Here is a 22,014-nt window from a genome sequence, read left to right on the forward strand (position 1 = left end):
TGACCTTAAACCAACTACAGTCATAACTGAACTAAACAGAAATGGAATTAAGACATGTGGAGTATGTATAGATATAAGTGGCATAACTAAAGTAAATACCTTGATCAAACTATTACTGTCTTGGAGGACTTTTCGCCATATTTTCCGACAAGATCATACGCATTCAGATGTCAGTAAAGGACCACACAAACACACACACATCACGAAATGCTGAAGTTTTTGTCTTTCCATTTGGAGTGCGTTATTCAATTCCATCACCAGTCCTCACTCCTTATTTGAATCTAATAGACCAGTTTGTCACGGGGGCATGAATGAAACTTTCATGAGTGAATGTGAAACTGCCAAACTGCAGTTAAAGTCACCCAAAATTGCAAAAAAAACTCTTACATAAAAGCACTTCACGTAAACACCTTAATTATAATATTGTCTTTTAAGGCAAATAATTAGATTACAGATGTCCATATAAGTGAAGTCAGTAGTGTCTTCGAAGTAAGTGAAAGATCCAGAAGGGCATCCAGCTGATTTCATTCAGAATCACACTTTTTTTGTCAGGTGGCTCACCGCTTTGACCTTCTTAACCGTCATTCATTTTAAAAAGCACCCGGTCTACCTTATTTTTATATGTTTTACCTAAACGCAGAAACTCTACAGGAGCCTGACAGTTAGATGTGTAGCTAACATTAATCAGATTCACTCTAGTGAACTGCATCCATGTTAGCACGTCACAACTAATGTGGTAATTTCACAGTAGGAATACACACAGGTTCGAATACTCGTTCTCTCCACCTAGAGTGCAAGTTGGCCAGGTATACATCTGCGCTAAAATATCAAGGTGAAAGTCACCATAGCTTGCGTAGAATAGACCCAGCTCCCAACCCAACTTTGAGAATAGATTAATGGTGATATTTTTTTATCGACCGATAAGAGTCTCGCGTTAATGCAGCACGTTAACACCGATAATGGCCCTCCACTAATTTTTAATTGTATTCAGAAATCGTTTACCCAAAAAATTACCCTGCTGTTTTCAGCATTAATAATAATAATATTAATAATAATAATAATAATAATAAAATAATCATGTTGAGCATCTAATCAGCATAGTAGAATGATTTCTGAATGATCGTGTGAATGATGACTGAATTAATAATGCTGAAACACGATAAATGGAAATGGAATAAATTACATTTCATAATAAATGAAAACAAAGCAGCAGTTTTAAATCATAAAACGAAGTAACATACATGTATTGTTTTGCGATATTTTGATTAAATAAATGGTGACACAGTGGCTCAGTGGTTAGCACTGTTGCCTTACAGCAAGAATGTTGCTGGCTTGAGTCTTGGCTGGGTCAGTTGGCATTTCTATGTGGAGTTTGCATGTTCTCCCCGTGTTAGCATGGGTTTCCTCCAGGTGCTCCAGTTTCCCCCACAGTCCAAAGACATGCGCTTTTGGTGAATTGAATAAGCTAGTGCATGTTTGAAAATGAGAGTGAATGGATGTTTCCCAGTACTGGGTTGCATCTGGAATGGCATCTGCTGTGTGAAACGTATGCTGCATAAGTTGGCAGTTCATTCCGCTGTGGCAACCCCAGATGATTAAAGGGAGTAAGCTGAAGGAAAATTAATGAACGATTAAATAAATGTAGCTATGGTGAGCATAAAATCTTCTTTAACGCTCTTGTGTCAATTTAAGTAAAGTTTAATTATAAACTAATTTCGAGAGGAGCACGTGCTTATGATTGATACCAACTGGTTCACATTATCTAACACTGATTTACCAATCAGACGACTCCTTAACCACTATAAATAACAAGAGTATCTTACTTCAGCCATCTTCGTCTTGAAGAATCCCCCCTTCCACCCCTACTCCTCCCATTTTCTTGTCAGGGCAGCACAGAGGCCTAGTGGTTAGCACCACGGCTGCACAGCAAGAATGTCACCGGCTCGGACACTACCTGGCCAGTTTGGCGTTTCTGTCAGAAGTTTGCATGTTCTCCTCGCATTTGCGTGTGTTTTCACCGGGCTCTCCGGTTTCCTCCCACAGACCAAAAACATGTAACATAAGTAAATCGACAAATCTAAATTGAAAGCATTAATCTACTTCCAGCATTTATCAAGCAGGGGAGTTCTCGAGACCTACCTGAACTCAGACTTCCCTCTCGCCCTGCAACGGGGGGAGCCCCAGGCTCGAGGATCTCACGAGTTCAGGGCTCTCTTCCTTGAAATCATGCCAAACACGCTCCGTAATCAATCATCAGCTAAGAGCGAACTCTTGAAGCACTATTTATCATTAGTTTCACACTGTTTGAGTCTTGTTTAATCCCTTTAAACTAGTTTAGTTCATTTTATTCAATTGTTTTAATTATTATATACTTATTTTGTAATTATTTTATTTTATTATTATTCTATCTGTATTATCCACAAGGGGAAATCTGTCTTCTGCTTCACCGCATAATTACATTCAACATCATCACAAGTGTCACGTAAAAAAACAACAACAAGCTCCACTAATACATTCAACATCACATTATAACACAACACAATTAACCCTACTCGCGCTCAAATCCCAGTATTTCAAGTTCTAATGGCAGTTATCACAAATGACATTTGATACACATTATTTCTCACCTGAGGTTGCCTAAAACGCTGAAATAAAAAGCTGGTTATCATTATTTTATATTGTTCCTTTAATCCTTATAATTTGTATAAAGCGCTGAGAATTGCGAGTAAAATTTGAAACATAAATAAACTTGTTGGTTATTTCCATTTTGTGCAATATGAATGCATTTGTGTGTGCGAGCATGCGTGCGTATGTGTGAGAGCAGCCTTGCGTGTGTGTGTTTGTGTGCATGCATGCATGTTCCTGGTATTCATTACATTGTGTGGACCTAGAAATATACTATAGCAATAGCAGTAATATTGGACGTATTTGGGATATTTTTTGGTAAATCCTACAGAATGAAGTATTTTAAAAATGTAAAACTGCAGAGTGTTTCCTGTGGTGGTCGAGATCAGAGCATAGAACACAAACTCTACAATTTAAAAATCCTTACATCTATCGGATGTCCCCATAAATCATGGAAATGTGTGTGTTCTCACAGGAGTGTGGTGGTGCCCGTGAAGAAGCCTCCTCCAGGAAGCCTGGCAGTGAATACAGTAGGTACCCCGACCAGCGGTGCAGTGCCCTCTTCAGGAAGCACACCCAACATCTTCGCTGCCGCTACAGCAACACCTAAAAGTATGATCAATACAACAGGTGAGCCACCTTCCCTATTATTATCAATAGCTAATATTTAATTCCTATGGACATGGCAATAGTTAAAGGGGTTAAACAGACAAACGCACATGATAACATGTAAGCATGCCCTTGTGTTTTACCTCTGTTATTAAATGTATTCAAACAAAATGCTGCTCTTTACTAAATAACTATAGTAACTTTAATCAAAACAAAAATTGATTCCTTTACATCCCACTGTTGACAGGTATGGTCATAGTTAAATTTAATTGTGAGGTATTGCTTCCTATTTTTGCGCTCTTACTTTGGATTTCTGTTCTAATGTCTGGCCTGTTGTGTTTCACAGGTGCCACAGACTCTGCCTCTTCTTCATCCTCCTCCTCCTCAAGCTTTGTGAACGGTGCCACAAGTAAAAACCTCCCCGCGGTTCAGACAGTTGCGCCCATGCCTGAAGATACAGTGGAAAACATGAGGTACACACATACACAATCACTTTTCTTTAATTATCAACATGCTTAAAATCCATTCTGACCTCACTTTCTATACTCAACCTTTATTTGACACCTTACTTCCTCCTACCATTTTCATAATCCATTAGTTTCTGCACTTTGCTTTCTGTCTCCTATGGAAGCTTGTTTTTACCAGGGAATACTAAAGAAAAAAGTAATTATGACTTTTTATTATGACTTTTTTTGTTTTTGCAATTGTGAGTTGGCATCTCGTTATTCTGACTTTTTTCCCCACACTCAAAGAAATAACTCATTGGAGCAGCTCAATTTAATTGAGGGCAGGATTTCAATTGAAATTTGTTTAGCCCCATCTATTAAAACAATTTACACAGTTATAGGCAATCGAGTTAGTCCAACATAATTTTGTCAAAAATAAATTTAAATACATTTGTATTGTTATTTAACTTAAACTCAAAAGTTTGATCATGTCATATACAGTTAAAGTCAGAATTATTAGACCCCCTGTTTATTTTTTCTCCAATTTCTGTTTGACGGAGAGAAGATTTTTTTAACACATTTCTAAACATAATAGTATCAATAACTCATTTTTAATAATAATTTAATCTTCGCCATGATGACAGTAAATCATATTTGACTAGATATTTTTCAAGACACTTCTATACAGCTTAAAGTGACATTTAAAGGCTTAACTAGGTTAATTAGGTTAACTAGGCAGGTTAGGGTAATTAGACAAGTCATTGTATAGCGATGGTTTGTTCTGTAATATAGCTAAAAAATAGCTTAAAAGGGCTAATAATTTTGACCTTAAAATGTTTTTTTTTATTATTAAAAACTACTATTATTCTTGCCAAAATAAAACAAATAAGACTTTCTTTAGAAGACAAAATATTATCAGACATACTGTGAAAATTTCCTTGCTCTGTTAAACACCATTTGGGAAATATTTTCAAAAGAAAAAAAATTCAAAGGGGGGCGAATAATTCTGCCTTTAACTATGTGTCTATTATCAGTTGTACATTTCGAAGTCTCATTTTATTTAAAGTTATCCTACATAAATTTCAAAAAAGTGACGAATTTTTAAAGGGTCCTTATTATCTCATCAACAGAATCTTATTAATGTCTATGACCCTTATAATTATATCCCGAAATTTTATAGGAACCTCTTTTTGACCTTATCCACTCATTTAGGATATTAGTTGATGAGAGGGGGTTTCAACTGTACAATGGATCCAGTTAGAGATTGTGCATCTGCCCCACAGATCAATCCCACTGACGGATTAGAAAAACCTTAGGACATTTTATAATAATTAAACTGCTTATGATTTTGTCTTCAACCGTATACAAAAGCTATTTTTAGAATTGCAAGTTTATATCTTGTGGTTTATATTTTAATAACTTGAAAATGTGATATATATCCGAAATACAAAATTGTAATATAAAAAAATCATGATTACATTTTTTTTAATAATTCAGTGGCAGAAATGGCCTTCCATAGTCTCCTCTTTACATGTTTTTGTTCCCACCGCACACATTCCCTTAAAACACATACAGACTCTCCCTCACAGACACACACACACACACACATTCACACAGAGGACTTTAAAAGATGCATTTTCAGGTACTGATAGTTTGACATCCATTACTGCCAAATACGGATGGGAACATCATCTGTTGTAATTTGAATGCGACCGAACTGATTGTTTTGCTCATGTTTGTGTCTTTGCATGTTCGACACGGAGGCTTTGGGGCTCAATCATCCTTTGATTTGGCACAGATCAACACGCAAGGGTTCACGTCACACTATAGACACTGAGAGCTGCAGTGAATGCCTGTACAGTCATTACTGTCTGTTTGTGCCCATTTGTATTGCAGTGCCTTTTGTGAAGTGGACCAGTGTCCACTGCGAACCAGGCTGACGCCTCCTGAACTCAAATCCTTTAGCTCGCTGACAGGATTCCAAACAGCCCCCAGAGATGCAGGACAGTTTCTTAGGCAAGGAAGCTTGAACTGGCCCCCCTTTACCCAGTGCTGCTGCCTTTACATTCCCTTCCCTTCTTTCTCTTTTATTCCTCTTTTGGTTTTTTGCTGTCTCTTTTTCCTCTCTATTCTGGTGGTCGCCGCCGCTGCTGCTTTCATTCGTAACGGTTCTGCTAGATTTTGATTCTGTCTCTTTTACACATATTTAGACAGTCCAAAACACAAACGAGACCAAAAACAATGCTTCAAGCCACTGTTTATATACAGTGCCGATGGAAAATCATATCCTCAGATTTACTCGCACAACACCCAGCTTTCAAAAGACATTCAGGATAAAGTTGGAGAAGGTTACGAAAACATTTCAAAAGCTGGTGTTGGTGATTTGATTTCAGGCAGGCTGTATGACAAATAAAGAAATTATTTCAAAGGGGTATGAGAACTCTCTATAGGCACTGTATTATTTTTTTTTTGTTTTTTTTCTAGATCTACTTTCAGATTTGTTTAATTTTAGTTTATTTATGAGGGTCATCGATGAAAGGGGATTTTTAGGCATCAAAACCACCCAATGTAACAATAGTCCAAAAAAAACCTTGTCAGGCACTTTTAGATCAAGATTTGTTTGGTAAAATATTAAAAGACTCTATTTAAAGACCGCAGCGTAGCCACGAAATGCCATTAAATGTCATTTTAAAGCTTAATACTTTTTGACTTCAAACCACTTGGTATTTAAACTATATTTAATAATACATTATTTCATTTTTAAACAAATATATTTCTGTTTTAACTCGCATATTTTGTGGAGAAATATGTTGTTTTATGTTTACATTAAAATACCTGTTAAGCTAAAGGGAACATTAATTCCTATTTCATTAATATATTATGTATAACATGTTGTAATGTAGTTGGCGGTTCATTCTGCTGTGGGCAACCCCTGATAAATTTGAGACTAAGCCGAAGGAAAATATATGAATGAATCCAGTTACTATGACCATTTATGCGAAGCTGCTTTGACACAATCTACATTGTAAAAGCGCTATACAAATAAAGCTGAATTGAATTGAATTGAATTGAATTGAATTGAATTGAATGAATGAATGTTTTAACATTTTTATTTTTACTATTATTTGACAATAAAAAGATACTTGCATTTAAAATCCTTTCTACATATTTGACCCCGGACCACAAAACCTGTAGCCTAAAGTGTATGGGCCAAAATTGTCATTATTCTAATGCTTTTTGCCATAATATAAATAAGTAAACATCATGTTACATGCAAATTTTATAATGTAAATATATCAATACTCAATCTTTGATTAGAGGTCTGCATTGCTAAGCACCTTTTTTTTAAACCCTCAGAATTCAGATTTTTAAATGATTACTCTAATAGTTTTTCAAATAGTATCTCAGCCAAATATTGTGCTATCCTAAGCAATGTTGCATTACAAGTTACGTAATATTACTTTTCTAAGTAACCCATTGCTTTAAAAAAAAAAAGTAATAGTACTTTTTTTTAAATGTGTCTTGAGTTACTTTTTAGATTAAATAATTTGCTTTTAAAAAATTATTTGCTGAATTAATATTAGTATAGTCACGCTGAATGAGAGAATGCTCTCCCCGCGGGAACAGACAGAAACCAGTCTTACATTTCTGTGATGGAGGTATTCTAATTTTAAACAAATGGAAGAAAAGGGAATTATGGTCTAAATGTACACTGATTTTACTGAACTATTAGGACAAAAATACAAAATAGCATACACATTGCTTTTAACTTTCATTACTCTGTATATACAGCATGTATAGGGTCAAGACGTTCTCAGAAGGTAACATTATTCTAATCTTCTTTGTATTCGTTTTTTAGAGGTAAATGAAGGATATACCGTATGTCGTTAAATGCAGAGCGCCTCTGTTTAAAAAAAGAAAAACATTGGTTCTGAAAAGAGATCAAGCCACAGGCAGGTATGAAAAAGTAACTCAAAAAGTAACTTAATGCATTACTTATCATAAAAAGTAAGTAATTCAACTAGTTACTTTTCAGGGGAGTAACTCAATATTGTAATGCATTACTTTTTAAAAATAATTTTCCCCAACATTGATCCTAAGTAAAGTACAAATCAGTGGAAAGCTTATTTATTCAGCATGATGGTGATGTATACGTCATTTTTAAGGTTTTGTAATTCAGGGTCTCGTATATGAAATCCCTTTTTTATATAACTAAATACACAACAAACAACCAGACTCATCTTTGACCCATACATGTTTTAAATCATCAGCAAAATTTACCCCCCAAAACACATGACAGAATCAACAGCGCTAGCTCGCCGTTTCAGCAGAAACATTGTCATCCATAAAGTCATCCCTTGTTTGCTCCACACTGGATGTCCTTTATCTCTCACGTCTCACCCTAGTCTGGTGTCATGTTCATCCCTGGCACTGCGGTTGTAGTCTAGCGCAGGTTTAAGCCAGCTTGTAGCTAATCGCAGTGGCACTCAAGGGTGATGTGTGCATATAACAGGGTGATTAGCTACGTTTCCACTGTCGGGCTTAATGAGAGTGTGTGTTAATGCATTTCCACTGTCACTTCCACGTCCTAAAGGAAAACTCCACTTTTTTGGACTTATTTTACTACCGTTAAATAGTTGTGTTTTACCTTTTTTTGAATCCATTCAATCAATTCCTGGATCTGGCTGGAGAACTTTTAGCTTTGAATCGGATTAGACTATTAGCATCGCACTCAAAAAAACAAGCAAAAAAAACCCAAAAAAATTGATAGTTTTCCTATTTAAAGCTTGACTCTTCTGTAGTCTCATTGTAGTTCTAAGACCAACAGAAAAAGTTGCAATTTTCCAGGTCAATATGGCTAAGAACTATGGCTGGAACTATCACATGCCTATATAATTATATATGGCACTATGTTCAGGTGCTCTGTAATATCATAACATCATTATAAACGTATAATTGGATGAGAAAAGGTGTCCAGACCTCCTCAGATTGCATACATACAAGGAAAAAAATTGTGCTAATTGTTTATTTTAACAAAAATAGGCCAACATGTAAGAATTTACAAATAGTTTTCTGAATATGTTTATTAAAAAGCTCTAATGGAGCATTTTTTGTGTATTTAATTTTTCTGTTGTAAATATTTTTTATTTTTGTGCGAAATAATGCCTGATGCCAGTTTGTTTGTCAGATTATTGTTGTTGACAGATTTACAAAGTGATTTTTATCGATGTTTAAGTAGTTTGAATCAATATAATGTGTAATAAATAATATAGAGAGACTTAAGTCTTTAAAATAACAGAAAATGCACTGGAAGCTTATTACAAGGTATTTGTACTGTAATATACAACAACCCACATGATATATCACTATTAAAAATTGTAATAAAAGTCACTTTTCCAAACTTATCAAGGTTAAACGTTGTTGGAAGAAAGATCAAGGTCACATAATGCAATTCAAAAGCACAAATAAACGAGGACAAAAAGGACATGAATCACAAAAATATGGAAAACTGATAATTGACGGATATTTTTTACAGCGTTAGTATTAAAATCTTTGTCTACCAGTTTATAATATTCTTTAAAATATTTTTGGTGTTAACAGAAGAAAGAAACTCATGAAACTATACCACTAGAGGATGAATAAATATTCATAATGATATAAACAGAGCAGCTCTTTGAGGTTTGCTGGTCTGACAGTGGAAACGCACTATGATTTTGGCCTCAGCGCTTTGTAAGCTCTGCCTCACATTGGCCCGACAGTGGAAAAGCGGCTCTTGTTAAGCATTTTCTCCCTGTAGGTTGCCTTTAACTCAGCAGTAAAGCCATAGACTTTTGCCACATACAGTACTAACCAGCAGGATCTTGAACTAGTACTTTGAAACTAACTGCTCCTGGTTTTCTCCCTCTTTTTGTTTGTCTTTCTCTCTCTTTCTTCATCTCCAGTATCACCACTAAGCTGGAGCGGGCGCTGGAGAAAGTGGCTCCACTGCTGAGGGAGATCTTTGTGGACTTTGCGCCGTTCCTGTCGCGGACGCTGCTGGGCAGTCATGGGCAGGAGCTGCTCATTGAAGGTACAGGTGCTGTATTGTGCTCCTTTTCCTCTCTAGCTGGTGTCTCTGTGGAGTTTCTCACTGTGTGTCTGCTGGCTGCCTCATACAAACACACACACTGTTGCTCGACTGCATGGACCCAGAGCAGGTATGAGAATAAAACAGTAATGTTTACTATGGATTTACTGGAGGTGAAGAAACTAAAGGGAGAAGTGCATGCTCAGGGCAAATAATAAGGTTGTGCTTTATGGGATGCCTATAGATGGGGAAAAACACAACAACTGGGCTCAACACTAAAGATTTTTTTTTCCACACGAGTGTAGTGGAAAATTATTTTAATCATTAGATTATTATATTAATTGGACATCTTTTAATGTTAGAGATTACTAGCTTTTTTTGTTTAAAGTTTTATAAAATTCTTAGAATAAAAAAAAAACTTAATGCATTAATATTAATAAAAATAATTGTCAGTAATAATAATAAAAATTATACGATTTTACTTTAAGTAATTAAAAAGTTTGGTTATAATCTAAAAAATAGCATTGCTTTTCTTCAAATCATGTGATTTACGTGTGTAAATAATAATTTTTAGCACTATTAGCACTGTGCTTGAAACATTTTTATACATTTAATTATTTAAAGTAGTTAATTTGTAACAGGATATTGACAACAGAGTGGGGATCCAAATCAAGCGTCTTTATTTAAACAGAGAATGGTCAGACAGGCAATGGTCAAACACAGAAGCAAACCTACACAGGTTCATTCAGAAAACGTAGTCTTGAGGACGTTTCTGAAGACCGCAAATTATGTAGCCTGTGGTATGTATGGCTGCATTTTATTTATTTAAGCGAACTCTACCGGGCGGTATGACGCCGTTCCTTTTGACGATTACCGGCTAACCACTTACCTCCGTGCGGAGGGCTTTTCCGCTAAAACTAGTTTGTCATGTTACCTCGTTGTGTATCTCGGCGGATTTGAGGCGCAAAGAGGACTTGACCATGACGACGATGACTGGGTTCGAGTCCGAGGAAGAGCAGTTACAGTGAATAACAAGGTGAGAATGTGGTAAAATCCGAAAACATGGTAAAAAACAGACGAGGGCTTTTCTTTATCTAGACTGCATTTGTAAACCCTTGGTTGGGTTTAGGGAAGTATGCGGGTGGGAGGGTCAATCATTAAAATTGGTTGGGTTTAGGGCAAGAGGAGGGTGGGCCGGTCAATTGGCCGATTGCCCAGTCAATCATTCAGTTGGTCGACAGCAGCCTCTGGTTGGTTCACGAGAGAGCAGTGCGCGCTCCAACGGCAATTGCGAGAGGTTTTCGAGATACGAAAAAGCGGACACAGCGGCCTCTCGCGGATTTGCGAAAACAAAAACTGCAAAAATATGTACCTCCCGTATGTATTTCGTGGTCTCCAGAAACGTCCGCAGGACTACGTTTTCAGAATGACCCTGGGTTGGAGCAAACGTTATCAAACAGGACAATTCAAAAGAAAAGTCAAGTAACAAACGAAGAGATCGATACAGGCAGCTAACACTAAAAAATCAATATAAAAAGCAAGGGTCTGGAAACACAGCAAGGAAAATCAAGGCAAGGTAAATGCTTTGTAATGTTTAGAGGTTAACAAGACAAAAGCTGCGTCCGAAATCCCATACTTACATTCTATATAGTAGGTTAAAAACAGTAAGTGAGCTGGGTAGTATGTCCGAAGTCACAGAATTCGAAAAACAGTTTGTAAGAAGTACCCCGACCCACTAATTCCAGCAAAATTTTGAAGTGCCCATCGGATAGACGCTACGCTATGCCATGATGCACTGCGAGAGAACTCATGAATGAGAGTGAACTGACGCAACTGACACGGGTAGATTACGTGATGATGAAAAAATGGCGAATGTAGTACGTCCGAGTTCCATTCATAGTGTATTGAACATACTTTTCTAACAGTCGAACCGTACGTTTAAATTCAAATGCAGTACCTTCTGGGTAGTTGGCAATTTTGGACGCAGCCTAAGCTAAGTGAAGGAGAAAGTGAAATGTATATATAATCCATGTAATTAGTGAAAATGAGCTGCAGCTGTATCTGTGTTTGAGTGTCTAGATTATTGTCAGCTGTGCAGAAGTTGATGGGATGTAAAGAGTTCTGGGAGTTGTAGTTCTGCAGGCATATCAGCATGAATTTTCAGCGTTGATAACACCGCTGGCGATCGTGGCATAATTGTGATAATTTAGAATTACAATAATTGCATTTTGTGAATAATAGTATAAGTTTAATTATTATGCAATTAAACATGTTTTCTTGTTAGATTATAAATACATATATTGCAGTAATGTATAATTGTTGTTATTATTATTATTATTATTATTAAGAGTAGTAAAAAGTAGTCGTAAAATCTTATTTATTTAAATAAAGTAAATAAAAAAATATTTCTGTTGTTTTAAAAACTTTTTTGTAGTAACTTCTAATTATTACAAGAGTTTAATTGAATAAAAATTTTTATTCTATAAAAAAAAATGTGTGAGCTGAGCATCAGCTGGCTTCACACAGGGTGATCTTTACTGTTGAGCTCATGCGGTATACTAGATCTCTTTAAAGTAATGTTCTATTAGTTAATGTTTTTGCTAACATGAACTAATGCTGCATTTACTCTCTGGATCTTGATGGTCAATTCCGATTTTGTGACTGTATTCAATTTATTTATTTGTTTTTTTTGTGGACCAACTTACATTATCTTTTAAAACTGACTCGTATCTGATTGTCTGCATTTACACTGCACACGTCAAAGACGCAATGAGGAGGAAAAAAAGAGCAAGCGCTGACTGACAGCTGGTAATAAGAGAGCACTCGTTTCTCCGTTCCAGTATTTAATATGTTTGCAGGGTTTCGTTTTTAAAAACTCTTTTTGACAAGTTGTTTTACTATAGTTTATGACTGAAAAGTTCTCATTTGGCCATCTTCTTGTAATCTAGGCCTTTTTAATCCAGTAGGCTTTTTAAAGTAATGTCCATGGTGGGATTTATGCACGTGACATTTGCAATAGCTTTATATTAGTTTATATTGGTTAGTGTTACGTGGCGGATGTTGCGCTCTCTCACGCTCTCGTTAACATGCTTAAACACTTGTGCTACAAGACCATATAAAAGCATATTTAGTCCTTGTGTATAATAATTAAGGTTTTGGACTCTGCTCAAGTCTGTTCTGAAATTAATGCGTCAGACCTGATGTCATTCACTATGGTTGTAATGACGTGTGTCTCGCATTGGCAGGTGAAAATCCGATCTACCTGCTTACACTGCAGACATGAGGGCCCAGATCCGATTCATATCGGATACATTTCCACATATGAACAAGGCCTGAATCTGATTTGAGTAAATCGGAATCCGATTTGTGCCACATGGGAGAAAAAAAATTGGAATTGAGTCACTTTAACCATACAGTGTAAATGAAACCTACAGTATGAACATTTATTAATCACAGTTCAGTATTTACTAATACATTATTATAATCCAAAGTGCCTGTTAACATTAAAATTTAATTATTAAATTCGCAGTCAGGTAACATGAACTAAAAATTAAAACCTTTATTTTCACCAACAGTAAAGTGAATAAATATTGTAATAAATGTATTGTTCGTAGTTTGTTCATGTTAGTAAATATATGAACTAATGAATCATTATTTTAAAGTGTCACCCAATGTTCCCCCCTTAAAAAACAAATCAAAAGAGCTAAATCTTACAATCCAGATCTAGATTCACTTCTGCTTCTTGTTCCGCCACTGTCTCTTGTCTCGATATATTTCTTTCCTCTCCCCTTGACTGAATCCTCGTCTGTTTTGTTGTCCTGTCAGGCTTTAATGTCTGTGCTCTCACCTTGTCTTGACCTCCTCACAGTTTAATGTTTGTCTGTTTTTTTGTTGTTTGATTCTTCAGAACTGTGTAAACTGGAGATTTATAACTTTAAAGTGTGTAAACGGTTATATTCATGTACAGTGGGGTCCAAAAGTCTGAATATCAATGATTTCAAATTCAGTTATACTGTAAATAAAGGTCCTCTGAAGTTCATTGAAATGCGCAGCTTTGTTGAACATGTGATGTAATATCTGTTGAAATTGGTAATGCAGGGATTTATTAAGATTTCTTATATTATTGCCATGAATAAGTGACGTTTTGTAGGGTAGTGGGGCTACTTAAGAGCATTTGATTGGTCAGAAAGTTTGATGATCAAATTTCAACTCCCCTAGAGTTATACACTTGATTTTTAAACCCATTCTGCCTGTCTCCGGGTCTGGCAGGAACACTTTTAGCTTAGCTTAGCATAAGTCATTGAATTGGATTAGACCATTAGCATCTCGACAAAAGAGATTGTCCTCTTTTCCTGTTTAAAGCTAGTCTCTTCTGTAATTACATGTACTAAGATTGACGGAACATGAAAAGTTGTATTTTATAGGCAGATATGTTTAGGTACTGTTCTCTGATTGTGGCATAATAATCAAAGAACTTTGCTGCTGTGCCATGCAGTATTACTCATTTTCATTTTCCATCAGTATTGGTACACGATTTAACTGCGGAAAAGTCAAGCTTTAAATAGGAAAAATTATCAAAATGTTTTTTTTCTTAACAAGATGCTAATGGTCTAATCCGATTCACTGATCTATGCTAAGCTAAGCTAAAAGTGTGCCCACCAAACTCAGTGTTCCTTTAAGGCTAATATATCGATAATAAAATTTAATTTTGGTCTCAGGGGGATGTTAAAACTTGTAATACACTGAACATTTTGGCTCTGATGCCAAGTAAAAGGGGGGTGTTTTTGTGTCCTTTCTGCACATTTTGTCAGTCTTTCGGAGCCCACTGAGTTTTATGCACATGCTAAAATCTGTTTTCTGTCAATGCACTGCCGCAGGTTTAGTTTGTATGAAGTCCAGTACGTCAGTAGTGGAGCTTGTGATGCTGTTGTGCTCACAGGTAAGATTTCTTACTTTTTATTCTCTATGCATTCATGACCGCATTTTATTTTCTCATCAAACAAACATTCAGTGTTATTTTTCAGCATCACATTCAGATTTCAGGCTTCGTAAGGTCAAAATGAAATATACTTGAATGAAACTACACTGAAACCACTTAAAATATTTAAAAAGGTCAACATTTTAATAATCTCAGCCCATAATTGGAACTAGTGTTTGTGCTCGACCTAAACAGGATCTGATTTCAGACCCACCCTACACTATGCTGTAAAACAGAGTGGATGGATATCGATCTAATTGTACTGTCATCGAATAATTATTGTAGTTTTGATCATTGAATTATTTTTCATTGAAGTTTAAATAATTTATTTTTTAATTTGGTTAAAAAGCAACTCATTGGGTGACTGTTGTTTTCGTTTATGTTTTTAATTATATAATTATCATACTTTCTAATTTTTGCTTTAACTAAATATCTGTACGTTTACAACAACTTAGGGGGAAAAAAAAATCTCTGTACCTGTGTTTAATAAAAATATAGAAAAGCTTTTCCATCACATAGTGTACCCTCGCAATCCATTCCTCAACCAAGGGTGAATTTTAACCATTTATTTTTTTGTATTTATTTATTTTTTTTTTTATTTTTTTTTTTTTGCTAGCTGCCAGAAGAATTAATAACAATTTCTTACCTTTTAATTTTCCATTCAAACTGCTAAAGGGATATATATAAAGATCCATAAATCAATCCAATCTCTACCTCAAAAACAGCTTCCAAATTTCATTTATCAGTATTTAATATGGGGTTAGCTTCTGAAACTCATAAAAAATAGCATGGTGGTTATGATTATGTTTATGTTGTGTTTTTAACAGCTTTAGTTTTAGTTAACTTTAGTAGCCTTGTTAGATATTGAAGAATCACTGCTTACATTTGACTATTTAACTTACATGTTTACATTTAGCAGATGTTTTTTTTACCCAAGAAGGCTTGTACAGTTGTATATTTTAATAGTTCATGCAATCCTTGAGAATCAAGGCCAGGACCTTTTCTAGCACCACGCACTGATGATCATTTAAAATGTCTTATATTAACATTCTGAAAGCATTCTAGTTGCTTAATGTTAATATAATCATGTTCCTAAATGGATAGTTCACCCAAAATTGAAAATGTACTCACCCTTAAGGGGTTTGAAACCTTTATGAGTTTTTTTATACCGTTGAATACAAAAAAAGATATTTTAAAGAATGCTGAAAACCGGTAACGATTGACTTCCATAGTAGGGAAAAAACAAATACTACGTAAGCCAATAAATGTCCAACATTTTAGAAAATATCTTCTTTTGTGTTTAAAAGAAGAAAGAAGTTCCTAAAGGTTTGAAACAAGTAAATGATGACAGAATTTTCATTTTTGGGTGAACCATCCCTTTAAGTTATTTACAGATTTTTAAAGCCACAGAATGTTACACTTACCTTTAAGATGCTCCATGACCAATCACTACTGTTCTTCATAATGTGCTTTCCATCAATCCACATGAAGAGAAATGCAACTTTTCTTACCATCTATCATTTGTATCACACATTCACCTCTGGATGTCAGTTATCTTACAGTAGAAAACATAAGAAAGATCTAAATTTCACACGGCATCATCAGAGCAGGTTTGGCTTCCTCTAACTTCAGAGTTGGGATTGGGATATTGGGGTGTGTAGCAATAGCCCGTCCCAGTGTTTGTCCTCCTCCTCCACTTCCCATCATCCCTCCATCAGCACATATAGTATTACTGAAGCTGCAGGCCTCCATTAGTGGCTCAGGGGACGAAACCGTACCCTAAATATTGATTGGCAGGAAGCAGAAGGTAATGGGAGCTGCCTGTGATGTGTCCTTCTAGAAGCATCTGCAGCCGACGCTAAGTGCATTCAGCCTCTCTTTCTCAATAATCACTCGCATTCATGTGGCAAACAGCCAATCAGGAAAGATCATCCGTGACCATATCAGGCGCCGCACAGTAAAAAACACGCAGATATCATCTTTATTGTCATTGAAATAAGCATTCTAGCATGTCACACTTCACAGAGGTGCATTCTGGGTTATATTTGCAGTAAAATGTTTTGTTTATCTTCGTAATGGTTGTTTTGTGTGCTTTCAGGAGTGGCAGAACTCCATACAAAAGAATGCAGGACTTGCATTCATCGAGCTTATTAATGAAGGACGGTAAGTGCGTAATTTGAAGTGAATCATGTTAAAAATAATGATAAATAATGACTTATGTAGTATATTCATCGTTTTTAGTGAACATGAAGCATGTAGTAAACGTAAAACTAACAGCACAAACTTGTTCCAAGCCATGAATATTTAGACGATTTTCTTAAAAGAACAAAAGACGTGTGATTCTTTTACAGAATCAACTGCACTTTCTCCCTCTATATCCTGTAGTTCACACCATTAATGAGCTTATTGAATTTTTCTATTAAAGAGCCCATATTATACATGAAATAGGGTCATATCTTGGTTGTAAGGGTCTCCAAAAACAGTCTAATATACATGCAAGGTCAAAAAACACTTTCATGGTCTTATAATCTGCATTAGTTTTTACCTAATTATCCCAGCGACTCCTGTATGAATCGTCCAGTGATTCATTTGTTCCCAAACCCCTCCTTAGCGCGAAGCTAATCTGCGCTGATTGGACCAATGACAGTCTGTTGCGATTGGTCGCCTGCCTTCAGTCAGAGAGTGAAATGCCAAACAGCTAATCAGCAATATAAAAGTAATCACAGTGCATACACGCTCGATAGTGTAGGCGTGGATTTTAGCTGCCAGTGGGTCAATGTAAATACAGACTATGGACAGACGACTAACTATTTTATTGAGCAAAAACAGTTGAGGAGATCTCCTAGCTTCTCACTCTGCTCTTTTCACAGACACACACACACACACACATATTGCACACACACACACACACACGCACTTAACCCTGCTCCGGACGACAACGCGCGCGCACACACACACACACACATGCACACACACACACACACACACACATACACACACATACCTCCGGACGACAGCGCGCGCGCACACGCACACACAGACACACACACTACTCCTCGTCCACGGAGCTCCGTTAACAAAGCAGCACGCGTCGCGTTTTTAACGTGACTTTGCACGCGATAAGAGAATATAGTGAGTTAACCTGATACAGTACACGCGGTTACAAGTAACAAGTCACAACTAAATACATTTGCAAGCTAGAGTCAACGAGGCAACTTTAATCGCACGTACTTACACCTGAGAAATGGAGGAAGAAAAATCCATCCTGACGTCCATCAGTAAGTTACTCTTTACTGATCCTTCCTTTAACAAACGCTGATGAAGTATTCTTTGTAGCATGTAGTTTCCAGAAGTTTCCAGAAGTTTCCAACTGCTTGGCTATAATGCTGAGGTTTCATCTTTGGGTAGAGACTCAATATATCCATCTGCAGTGTGACTTCAATCGACCGGCATGTTTGTGTGTGTGTGTTTGTGGGTGTGTGTGTGTGTGTCTGGGTTTCTGCGTCAGAGGGCGGGGCCTCAGGTTTGAAATCTCCCGGGTTTGCGCGTGCACGTGAATAACATGGTTTCGTTCGTACGTCATGGCGAAACACCTAATGAATCGGTATCAAGGCGACTCGTTTGAAGCACTATGAGTCGACTCTTTTATAGATGAATCAACAGTTTTAAACACTGTACACTAACAGATTTAAGCCTTAGCTGGATACTTCACTTCACTTAGAGCTGTGTTACACACTACATGGAGGGGAATTTTCAAAAACCCATAATATGGGCTCTTTAAGTAGTGTGTTCACACTGAAAACTCTCAAAATAATAAGTGCACTTTAATTACCCGGATGATGCACTCATTCAGCCGGTAAAACGAAGTGTGGAATGATGGACTCTTCATGCACTTAACGACCGCTGGTTTGCTTACGTAGCGGAAGGGGCGGAGCTATCGGATGCACATGTTGAATAACTTTATTTATTTTGGATGGTGAAAGCAAAATTCTTCTACGAGAGTGATTATAGCGCCTCCCGATGGTGAATGCGGTTATACTCACGGCAGGTATTATTTGATAATTCGGTCGTTTACTTCACTGATTTGGCAACTGTCAAACGTCATCAGGGAAACGGTTTGAATTTCCGCTAGGTAAAAAAACATTAGTGTGCCATTTGGGATGGTACTACCTACATATACTATCCTGTTGAGTGTATAAGTGCATAAGTACATAGTGCATGAGTGCATGGTGTATAGTGTGCCATTTGGGACGCAGCTAATGATTAACCAATTTCAAGCATTCTTCATAATACCTTCTTTTGTGTTCAAAAGAAGGCCTGATGCTTCCCAAGGCACGTTTTCTCTAAGCATGATAACTTTAATAAACTTTTTAATAACTTTTAACGTCCACGGGACTACGTTTTCAGAATGAGCTAGGGTTGGTTGTATCTTTATAGTGGTCTGACTTTCAGAATTCAAATCTATCAGTGTTGTTTTCATCTATTTCAGGCTTCTGTGTCATGCCATGAAGGATCACATTGTCCGTGTTGCCAATGAGGCAGAGTTTATCCTCAACAGGCAGAGAGCTGAAGATGTCCACAAACATGCTGAATTTGAGGTGTGTAGATCATTGTCATGAGTTTACTGTACTAGAGTTTTGATTTTTTTCCCACTTAAATTTTTTTAGTTTATTTAGACCTTGTTAAACATAGTAATGATGCACAATATTGGGGTTTTGCCTATATTTTCAAACTCCTTTTGGCTGTGCTGGTGCTGATAACATTTCTGTTTGTGTGTTTTGGCCATTAATGAGGTTATTGAATTTGTCTATATATTGGAATAATTAGAATTAGAAATCATTCATTTATTCGTGTTCCTTCACCTTAGTCCCTTTATTCATCAAGGGTCACCACAGCGGAATGAACCGCCAACTTATCCAGCATATGTTTTGCACAACGGATGCCCTTCTAGCTGCAACCCAGTACTGGGAAACATCTAAATACACTCATACACACAAACATACACTACAGCTAAGGAAACTCACCAGAACACAGGGAGAACATGCAAACGCCACACAGAAATGCCAACTGACCCAGCCAGGACTCGAACCAGCGACGTTCTTGCTGTCAGGCGACATTGTCTTGTTCTTTTAATTCTGCTAATTCAGAAATGAAAAGAACTTCTTCACCTTTTTCTCTTTTATTTGGACCTAGTTTAACATAGTAGAGATGCGCAATATTGGGTTTTTGCCTATATTTTAAAAACTCCTTTTGGCTGAGCTCGTGCTGATGTCTTTTCTGTTTGTGTGTCTTTGAGAAGTGTTTATTTACAGAGTCAGGTTTGAAATTTTTATTCCTCATAAGTGTGAATTTATCACAACAAATTAAAATCAGACTTTTCCTATAGATACAGTTAAAGTCAGAATTATTAGGCCCCCTTTGATTTTATATATATATATATATATATATATATATATATATATATATATATATATATATATATATTTTTTTTTTTTTTTTTTTTTCTCGACTGAACTAAATTTATTTTTGATGTCTTGGTCACACTATTTGGAGGACCGGAACAAATTGCCTTGCGGGCCGCCAATTGTATAGCCCTGCTCTATTTGGTTACGCTACATGTGGAGAGCATCTCATCACCTTCCTGCATTTGTCACAAATAACATGACATCACCCAGTCAGACATCAAACCAATCGAGGAAAATAAATATATTTATGCTTTTTTGGAGTCAAACACTTTGGACAACGCTTGAACAAAATTTAAGACCTCGTAAAAACGGGATTGAGACTTTTTAAATAATTTTTAAGGGCCCTAATTTTCTCATAACTGATTTATCAACTTTTATTAGTTTTTAAGACCCTGCGGACACCCTGGGTACCAGTCCACAGCCTGGTGGTTGAGGACCACTGATGTAGACCACAAATCCCATGATTCTACACTCATCAAACTACACCATTGTTTGTTGAGAATACGCACCCTCTAGTGGCCAAAATGAAACACTGTGCCTTTAAATACTTCATCTGGCTATGATAATTAGCATTTTAGTGATGTGTTCAGATTTGTTCTGAGCAAGGGTTTTTTTCACAGTATTTCCTATAGGATTTTTTCTTCTAGAGAAAGTCTTATTTGTTTTATTTCGGCTAGAATAAAAACTGTTTTCTATTTTTTAATACTTAAAATTATTAGCCCCTTTAGGCTATGTTTTTTTAACCATCTACAGAACAAACCACTGTTATACAATGATTTGCCTAATTACTCCAACTTGCCTAATTAACCTAGTTAAGCCTTTAAATGTCACTTTAAATGAATAGTAATATCTTTAAAAAATATCTAGTCAAATATTATGTACTGTTATCATGGCAAAGATAAAATAAATCAGTATTAAAAATGAGTTATTAAAACTATTATGATTAGAAATGTGTTGAATAAAGTCTTCTCTCTGTTAAACAGAAATTGGGGGAAAATATACAGTGGGGCTAATAATTCAGAAAGACTAATAATTCTGACTTCAACTGTACATCATGCATACCAACATTTTTTTATTTGCTCTTCTGTTGTAGTCCAATTGTGCCCAGTACGCTGCTGACAGGAGGGAAGAGGAGAAGATGTGTGATCACCTGATCAGTGCAGCCAAACACAGAGATCACGTCACTGCAAACCAGCTGAAACAGAAGATCCTCAACATTCTGACAAATAAGCATGGCGCGTGGGGAACCATGTCACAGAGGTGCATCATTTCACTGATTTCTGCAATACACATTTGCTGTAATGATTCTCCCTGTTCTTTTCTGGCCACTCATCTCCTTTGGTCTCTCTCTGTTCAGTCAGTTGCATGATTTCTGGCGTTTGGATTACTGGGAGGACGACTTGCGCAGGAGGCGGAGATTCGTCCGCAATGCCTTTGGCTCCACCCACACAGACGTGACTCTCAAATCCCTTGAAGAATACGGTCAGACACAACAAACATTTCATTCACAGTGATCAAATGTGTTTATTATCAGAGGCATTATTTTAAAGGGATGCTTGTCAACATTGTGAATGTTCATATTGTTTAAAGGGGACCTATTATGCAAAAATGACATTTATAAGGGATTTAAACAGTTGTGTGGCAACAATGGTCAAAATGAATTATTTTATTTATTATAATCACACTTGATAAAAACCGTCTGCAGAAACACTTTCATTGACTTTTCCCTTTGTCATTAGAGGGGGAAAGCCCCTCCCATTAGTGATGATCCTTCCTTCATTAACATATAACATTAGTCTTGTTTTTGAATCTGCCACTTTGCTG

The 22,014-nt window shown here is 36.4% G+C and overlaps 2 protein-coding genes across 51 annotated transcripts in view; one reads left to right on the forward strand and one right to left on the reverse strand.

Moving 5' to 3' along the window:
• Window positions 1-22,014, reverse strand: part of LOC147842141 (uncharacterized) — a 1,078,568-nt gene that overhangs the window by 912,357 nt on the left and 144,197 nt on the right. The window lies entirely within an intron of this gene.
• The window catches only part of nbeaa (neurobeachin a), a 320,618-nt gene that overhangs the window by 264,593 nt on the left and 34,011 nt on the right, over window positions 1-22,014 (forward strand). For 17 of the 50 annotated variants that reach the window (XM_087269437.1, XM_087269440.1, XM_087269442.1 and 14 more), the window contains 9 exons: window positions 3,101-3,255; window positions 3,581-3,707; window positions 5,577-5,696; window positions 9,623-9,750; window positions 14,625-14,686; window positions 16,824-16,888; window positions 19,215-19,323; window positions 21,284-21,450; window positions 21,548-21,672. In XM_087269437.1, coding sequence (XP_087125563.1) covers window positions 3,101-3,255; window positions 3,581-3,707; window positions 5,577-5,696; window positions 9,623-9,750; window positions 14,625-14,686; window positions 16,824-16,888; window positions 19,215-19,323; window positions 21,284-21,450; window positions 21,548-21,672 — 1,058 coding nt within the window. 50 annotated transcript variants of the gene reach the window in all.

Source organism: Danio rerio, chromosome 10 (assembly GCF_052040795.2).
Source record: "Danio rerio strain M-AB ecotype USA chromosome 10, GRCz13ab, whole genome shotgun sequence".
NCBI lineage: Eukaryota > Metazoa > Chordata > Actinopteri > Cypriniformes > Danionidae > Danio > Danio rerio.